At 37.5% G+C, this 8,973-nt stretch overlaps 1 protein-coding gene across 10 annotated transcripts in view; it reads right to left on the bottom strand.

Annotated features, from left to right (window-relative positions):
* The window catches only part of AHI1 (Abelson helper integration site 1), a 178,487-nt gene that overhangs the window by 154,515 nt on the left and 14,999 nt on the right, over positions 1–8,973 (bottom strand). For all 10 annotated transcript variants that reach the window (XR_006890852.1, XR_006890851.1, XM_046677791.1 and 7 more), the window contains 2 exons: positions 7,466–7,998; positions 4,902–5,083 (listed from right to left, as the gene is read on the bottom strand). Coding sequence is in view for 8 of the 10 variants with exons in the window: in XM_046677791.1 (XP_046533747.1) it covers positions 4,902–5,083; positions 7,466–7,998 (715 nt within the window). In the remaining 2 variants the exon portion in view is untranslated. The remainder of the gene's footprint in view (positions 1–4,901; positions 5,084–7,465; positions 7,999–8,973) is intronic.

The raw sequence follows: 8,973 nt of genomic DNA, 5'->3' as shown, positions 1-8,973 counted from the left end.
GGGGGTGCAGCAGCACCTGACGTTTATTGAAGGCATTACTCCAAGAAGTTTGCAGCCTGGGGAACAGGACCCCACATGTCCTGGGGAGGGGGAAGAAAAGAGGTGAAGGCAATGCAGAGACACTGCGGTCCAAGCAAAGGTGGTGCAAAGCAGACACAGGCAGGGGGCTGGGGGTGGGCAGGGAGAGGAAAGCAGTACTGCCAAGCCCTGCCTAGATGTGGGGACCAAGGACCAAGCACAGGTTTGAAGGCTACCCTTCCCCCACCATATTGGCACCACCTGAGGATGCACTGTGGATGATGATGGAGAAATGAGGATGGGGAAATGTATTATGCAAACTCAAACCACAAGCAGACTTGAAGGGAAAATGGATTACTAGAGATAAAGAAGGATATTACATAACCATTACCACAGACTGAATTCTCTGTCCCCTCCAAAATTCCTATGCTGAAATCCTCACCTCCAATGTGATAGTAATAATGGGTGGGGCCTCAGGAGGTGATTAGGTCATGGGGGTGAAGCCCTCATGAATGGGATTAGTGCCCTTATAAGAGAGACCCCAGAGAGCTCCCTCACCCCTTCTGTCATGTGCGGACACAGGGAGAAGACGTCAGTCTGCACCCAAGAAGTGAGCCCTCACCAGACACAGGATGCACAGGAGCCTCGATGTTGGGCTCACCAGCCTCCAGAACTGTGAGAAATGTTTATCGTTTAACCCATCCAGTCTATGGTATTGTGTTATAGCAGCCCAAACAGACTAAGACAATGATAAAATTGTCGGTTTCACAGGAAGATATAACAAGCCTAAACACGCATATACTCAATAAGATAACTTCAAAATACATAAAGAAAAAAACTGACAGAAGTAAAAAGAAAAACAGAGAAACCAAAAATATTAGTGGGAATTTTAATACTCATTTCAATAACTGATAGACTAAGCAGACTGAAAAAAAAAAATCAGTAAGATGAGCTAAACACATAAACGTGATCTTACTGACACACGCAGGACACCACATCCAACAACATCAGAATTCACATTCCTTTCAGCACACATGGAATATTTACCACAGTGACCATAAGCTGGTCATAAAGAAAGCCTTGATCAATTCGAAAGATTGAAATAGTTCACAGTATGTGCTCTGACAACGGAAGATAGAAACCAAAACAAAAAAAATAACTAGAAATTTACCTGCTGCCTAAAACTAACCAATACACTTCTAAATAATGCATGATCAATTAAAATGGAAATTAGAAAATATTTTTACTGAATGATAATGAAGACACAGCCTATCAAAAATTTGTGGAATACAGCTAAGGTAGTGCTTAGATGGAAATTTAAAGTCTTGAAAGCATTTAAAGGAAGACAGACTGGAATCTTATAGAATCCATCTGATAAAGCTAGACATGAACAGCAAATCAAACCCACAGAAAGTAGAAAGAAGGAAATAATATAAATAGGAGAAATGAGTAAAATAGTACACAAATGTACAACAGATAAAATCGAAGCTAAAAGCTGGTTCTTTGAAAAGACTCATAAATTGAAAATCCTGAGACTGATCAAGAAATGAAGAGAAAACTAATTACCAATACCAAGGGGCACCCTTTCAGATACTATAGACACACAAAATTTTAAAATTTGAATTAAATGGATAAATTCCTCAAAAAAAAGTCTATTAAAGCTGACAGAAGAAACAGAAAATATGAAGTCTGCTATTTATTAAAGAAACTCAATTTGATTTAAAATTTTTCCCACAAAGAAAACCTCGGCCTAAAAAGTTTCATCAGTAAAGTCTTCAAAACATTGAAAGAAATAACATCAATTTATACAAATACTTCCATAGAACTGAAAAAGATGAAACATTTCCCAACTCTTTTTGAGATCACCAAAATATTGACATCAAAAACCTGAGTATTCCAGGAAGGGAAAAGTACAAACCAGTCACTCTCATAACCACAGATACAAAAATCCTAAACAAAATATGAGCAAATTAAATCCAGTAACAGATTAAAAAAAAAAAAAAGAGCTAACACATCACAACCCTGTGAGTCCTCCCACTCCTGTCAGGAACACAAAGATGGCTTAATATTCATATAACAACCACGTTAACAGAAAAAATGGTGAAAATGTATACTATCATGTTGACAGATGCAGAAAAGGCACCTGATAAAATTCAATATCTATTCATGATAAAAACAAAAAGTTAGCCAATTAGGAACAGAAAGTAACTCGCTAATCTGATAAAGGGTATTTACAAAAAACTTACAGCAAGCATCACATTCAATGGTGAAATAACAGAAGCTTTCCCCTGAGGTTGGTACAAAAGAAACATACCTGTTATGGTCACTCCTATTTAACACTATAATGGAAGTCCTAGCCAGCATATCAAGGCAAGAAAAAGAAACAAGACATAAGGACTGAAAAAGACACAATAAAACTATCATTATTAACAAACGGTATGATTATGGATGTAGAAAATTGAACATATACGGATAAACTCTTAGAATAATAAATGAATTTAGCAAGAACACTGGATACAACATTAAAAATTTTTTACATCAATTACAATTCTACATATATACCAGCAACAAAAAAATAGAAAATTCAAAAAAAAGCCATTTCCAAAAGTATTAAGAAACATCAAATACTTAGGAATTAATCTAAGGAGAGACGTTGCTGAAATTTACAATATTGCCAAGCTAAATCGAAGATGTAAATAAATGGAGGTGCATACCAAGTTCATGGATGGCAAGAATCAATACCTTGCAAAGATGTCAAGTCTATTTACAGAGTTGTTAAATTGTGAATTTCTTTAGATTCACCCAATGTGGATCAAAATCACAGTGGGGGGCAGTTCGGGGGGGGGGGGGGGGAAGAATTGAGAAACTGCCTCTAGAATTCACATGGAAATGCAAAGGTTAAAGAAGAGCCCAGGCAATGCTGAAGAAGAACACTAGAGTAGAAGCATCACTAAACAGCAAGACCCATAATAAAGCCACAGAAATTACAACAAGGTGGTGCTGGTGCATTCTGTCTAACGTACCAGAACAGAGACTCCTGAAACTGACCCATTTACACAGTCGTCCTATTTATGATAAAAGCGACCCTGCAAAACAGAGAAAGAGATGCTCTCTTCATAAATGGTACTAGGTCAATTATATATTCACACGGGGAAAAAAATGGGGCTTGACCACTACCTCTCACCATATACAAAAGCAATTCCAGATGAACTGCAGATCTAAATATGAAAAGTGAAACAAGGAACTTAGAAAATAATGTATAGAAAAACATCTTAAAGACTTGGGAAAGATTTCTTAAACAAATCACAGAAAGTACTTAACATAAAAGGAAAAAAATGGATAAATTGGGCTACACAAAATTTAAACATGCTATTTTTTGAAAGATATCAATAAGAGAAAAATAATGAAACCCAAAGTGGGAAGATATTTGCAATATGTATGTGTATGTGTATATGTATTTAAATCCGAGAAAAGACTGCTATCTAGATATACAAAATATTCTCACAATTAGAAAAACATACACAATTTTCCACTTCTTAAAAAAACACTTGAACAAACTTACAAATGAAGAAATCCTAATAGCCAATAAACATGAAGAAGATGCTCAATTCACTAGTTATGGAATCAAAGTCAAAATGAAATATCACTAAACACTTCTAAGAATGACTAAAACTTTAAAATACAGACAATATAAACATTAGTGAAGATATAGAGCAACGGAAGCTCTCAAATACTGCTGGTATCAATTGGTAAACAAAGTATGAAAAACAGGGGGCACCTATCAAGGTGAAAAATATACATAATCTATGACATAGCAACTTTACTACTAAGAAAATGCTCAACAAAAATGTATACAACGTTCATGAAAGCACGTGACTAGAATGTTCATTATAGCTTTATTTGTAATCGCTTCACACTAGAAACAACTCAGATGTCTATCAACAGAAGAGGGAAATGAATTGTGGTATATTCGCACAATGGATATCCATACAATACAAAAACAGAACTCATAATGAATAAGCTCAACTGCATGCTACAACAAATCTCACAAAAATAATTTTGAGCAAAAAAGAGCACAGTATTTAAGATTCTATCTATATTAAAGTAGAAAAACAGGCAAAAATAAACCACGTGTTAGATGTCAAGGCAGTGTTTACTCCTTTAGCTCAACAAACTGGAAGGGGACTTGAGGGGGCTAATGATGTTCTGTTTCTTGATTTGGATGATGATTTTATAGGCACGTTAAGTTCCATAAATTCTAAAATTGCCTACTTTAGTCCCAAGTTTGGGCCAATTAAATAGAAATTGAAAAGAAAAAAAAGGATGTAAGCAGGAAAAAGGCAAGAATAATAAAAAAGAAAAAGAAAAGAAATGAGTAAAGGGCAAGATAGAAGGCCACAGGGAAAAGGACTAGTGGGGAGGAGGAGAGGAGCTGAAGGAGGCTGAGGAACTGGGAAGATACCACGTTCGACAGAGGGAGGTGGCCTTAACATCTGAAACGTTTACTGGCTGTTGACCATTTATAGCTTTCAGTAACTGAGTCTAAATTATTTAGGGTCTCTAAACTCAATGGCATAAATAATAAAGCTTCCATGCCACAACAGCAACTACAAAGGTAATGTCATTCTAGAGTTCACTTAAACTCAAGAAACAGAGATGACGCAAGTAATACTAACTCATCATAGAGACTCAGAGTTACAAATAAATGAATGTTTTAATCTAGATGAATCCAAGCACAAGTACCAAGTATTCTAGATTGGATTAGATAATTTTTTTCCACTATATCCTTTGGGATGAGATTTTATTTAGTTTTAAGGGTTAAAAGTCTTAGAATCAAGTTATTTCTACCAAGGCACACGTTTCATTTAATCTGGATAACAAACCTGTTTTAGCCTTCTTTCTCTTTTTTTTTGGTTTGGATTTTGTGTCATCTTGCATGCTGTCTTCTACATTTTGTCCCACTGGGTTTATTTCATCATCTTGATGAGAATCTGAAGTAACTGCTCCAACTGGAGATTCCTTTCTTGGTTCACCTTCAACTGCGTCATCAGAGATGGGCAATGTACTGCAGACATAACCCAAGTACAAAACATTACAAATATATTATTATTATTCATGATGCAGCAAAATGAACAGTAAATAGACAGGCAAACATAATCCGAAAATCGGTACGATTTCCTGCTGGGAGATTCACATATTTCCTTATGCACTAAAACGGTTAGCTGAAGCTAAGTATTACGGGTTTTATACTTGGTGATGAGTTATATACCCCGTGAGCCAAATTAAACTGAGCTGTAAACTCCAGGGAAAAATGAAACTGTGTTTTATGAGCAATGGGTCTGTTTTTACATAGGATTGATCAAAGCTTCCTTGCCCTGCTGCCAAGCAAATGATTGATGAACAAATTTCTAAATTACTCTAAAAGCAAAAAAAGTGCTCTAAGCTTGTTCTGCTTTCAAGAGGCTTCTGATAGTCAATCTTCGCTTGCATTTAAAAATTAAGCGTTTGTGTTCCAGTGGCTGGTGTGCCACTACATTTTCAGAAGGCTAATATTAAAATTAAAATCTGCATCACAGGAACTAATAAATGGTAAGGTGCAGTAGCCCAGAAGCACACTGAGCTGTAGACAGACACCAGCCTGTTAAGGTTTGTTTGCAATTTATCAAGTAAAAAAATCGCATCTAAATAATAAAAAATTGATTTCCAATATATTTAGTCATATTTCAAAAAATAAAGGGTAAGAAGTAAAAAGATTAAAGAAATATTTCAAATTAGTCATTCTAGAAGCCAAGCTACTTTATCACATCACCAAACACTATTATTTAAAGAGAACAACTACTCTTTGCATGTTACTGTCATGTAAGGCATGGTTTTATTTAAAATTCATAAGCTAACCTTAGTTAACAGTAAGTATGGCTTACTAGTTCGTGATAGATATTGTAGCTATGAGAAAGGAGCTTTATGATATGCTGTGCTGAGCAGCCTCTCAGATGGCCCCCAGTGACTCCTGCCTCCTGACATTCCTATCTTTGTGTAATGCCCTCCTATGTGGGCTGGACCTAGTGACTGAGTACTAACAGACAGAAAATGACAAAAGTAATGGATGCCACTTCTAAGATTAGGTTCCAAACAGACTGTGACTTCTGCCTCTCTGTCTGTCTCTTTTTGTCTCTGCATCTCTTTCAGGGTCTCTCCCTCTCTCTAGGAGCCCCTGCTCTGGGGAAGCAAGTGGCCATGTTGTGAGTAGACCACAGGGAGATGTTCATCTGGAAAGGAAGTGATGTCTCTTGCCAAAAGCCAGTCAAGATCTGAGACTTGCCAAGAGTCACGAGTGAGCTTAGAAGGTTATCTTCCAAACCCTCCAACAGCTACGTCATGTGGCAGATCCTCTCCCAGACAAGCCTTGAGATGACTGCAGCCCCGGCTGATATTCTGACCGTAGCCTGCGAAAGACCCTGAGTCACAGGCATAGTTAAGCCATGCCCAGATTCCTGATTCACAGAAACCGTCAGACAATAAATGTTTGTTGTTTTAAGCTGCTAAATTCCGGGGTAAATTTTTTATGCAGCAACAGATAACTAATACACATACTAACATGTGGCTGTAGCAACTCTATGCGCCGTCTCTCTGTTATCACTAGGATGTCTACCTTTTGATAAGTGGGGAATTATTTTTAGATGAGGACATTAGGGGAAATTGCCCCTGAATGCAAAGTATGGTCAAATACAGAATGTTCCCACCTCGAGTTGTTTAAATGTGGACTGCAGAAAACAAAGTTAATTATGGTAGTTAAGACATTTTCTATCTTGTTTTCCCCAAGGACAGACACAGAAATACGAATATACTCACAGAAGCTCACATTGCATACGCAAGCATATACGTATAAGCATGTGTACAGAAGACGACTTAGACCACCACCAAATTGTTCACAGTGATTATCTTTCGATGGCTGATTTTGATTTTCTTCTTTGTATCTGTATGTTCTACAGTGAACTATGTTATTCATATAATAATGGAAAAATGCTATATACATATATCCAAACAGGCATGTATAACTCAAAAAAGGGGGAGTAATGAGGTTTCTATTATTTAATAGGCAGATGTCAGTGAGGAGATAAGAGCAGAGACTCTGGAGCAAGGGTGCCAAGGTTCTGGCTCAGCTTCTGACTGGTTCTGGGACCTAAATCCTACAGTTTCCTCATCTGCAAAACAGGATGATAATATTACTATTCCTCACGGAGTTGTTATAATGAAAAAACAAGCTAACTCTTGTAAAGCATTTAGCACATGGTAAGGTGCTAAGTAAAGGTTAGCTTTTATTGTACCGGCAACGTGTCCAAATGAAAGACTAAGAATTTTCTTTGTGAAACTACAGATTTCACCCAAAAGCTGAAAATAACGGAGTGTTTTTCTAAGAGGACATCTTATATTTATCAATGTAAAGCACCTTGTTTCAGCTTTAGACAGGACTGGGACTTTCTTTTTTTTCTTTTTTCTTTTTTCACTGCTCAACTTGTCGTCATGCAATGAAGTATCTGAGGGAAAGTAAGTCAGCTGCTCTTTGAGTTTCTTCCTTATTTTCTTCTTAATCTCCTTCGCCATTTCTTCAGCCACCTGGAGCTGGTACACCTGCATCAGTTCTTCTTCCTCACCGGCCTTGGCACTGTCCTGTTGAGTGACACCCGGCTGTGACTTCACTCGTGCTTTCTGAGGTGTAGAATCCCCCTTCTTCTCAGGAGTTTCCATTTCCACTTCTGGCGCAGTCACCTGGAGCACTGTTTTTAGAACCTTTTTATTTGCCTTTTCTTGCTTGTCTTCCTCTACACTAACATCCTCTGGATTTTCAGTTGTTGACTGTGGATTCTTTAGTTTGTTTTTAGTGACTCGCATGCTCTTCTCTGGGTCAAACGTGTCAGTAGCACTTAAACCATCACTTTTAGTTTCTGTAATTTTCTGACGACTGCTTCGAACAGCGTCAAGCTAGGAAAAGAAGACAGAATCACAAAGTCTGAGCCCAGCACAGTTTAGTCACATACAGACAAAGCACAGTGACCAGTGCTCAGCAGTGTGTGACATCAGGAAGGTTACTTCATTTTTTCTTGAACATAGAGATACATTCTGGATCATCTGATGAGCACCTCCCTACTTCATTCTCCAAGCATGAGATCAGTAACCTCTAAAAGTAACTTCAGATTAAATGAGCTTATCAATTAACACAGAGAAAAGTACTTAATGACTTTCCAGAAGTGAATTAATTGCTCAAAACTCAAATGTTATTTTCCCCTTGGGAAGAATGATCCATACCCTAAGAAATATTTGAGAAATTGCTAAAGAGGCACTGAATTAAAGCATTTCACATTCTCCAACAGAAAACACACACAGGTCATTTATCTTGCTTCATAATTACATTCTAAAACCAAAATATACAGTTCTAGGATTACTCTGCAATTACTCCAAATGCATCACTGAAAATGCTGCCAAGTATTAGCTATAACGAAGTTAAACGATACAACAGACTAAGCAAACACCTGTGACCCTTTCTCCAATCAAAATTACTTTAAAATTAGACATATTTTTAATAGAAAAAAAGCCTAGTGATCAGAAAGGAACGTTACTAGTAATAAAATAAATATTTTAAAAAATTCCCAAACGATAAAAAATAAGGGAGAATCAAGTCTATTACCAAACTACCAGAGAAAACCACAGGCCAGAGGAAACACTTCTCCAGAGAAAGAGGTGGTTCTGGAGAAGCTGTAAGCTCAGGGCCAAGTAATGCAAGAATAGGGAGGGGATGACCTGAGGATGACCAACTGAGAAACTGGGAAGGACAGCTCTGGTCCCTTCTCCGTCTGTGTTAGTGACATCATGTGTTAGATGGCAGCACTGAGAGCATGGAGCAGCTGGGTATAGAGAGAGGGCAGCACTCAGAGGAGAGAGCAGCTGGGTACAGAGAGA

The sequence above is a fragment of the Equus quagga genome, chromosome 11 (assembly GCF_021613505.1).
Source record: "Equus quagga isolate Etosha38 chromosome 11, UCLA_HA_Equagga_1.0, whole genome shotgun sequence".
Taxonomy (NCBI): domain Eukaryota; kingdom Metazoa; phylum Chordata; class Mammalia; order Perissodactyla; family Equidae; genus Equus; species Equus quagga.
Note: the sequence above shows the minus strand (reverse complement) of the source record. Positions and strands in the feature narration are given on the sequence as shown.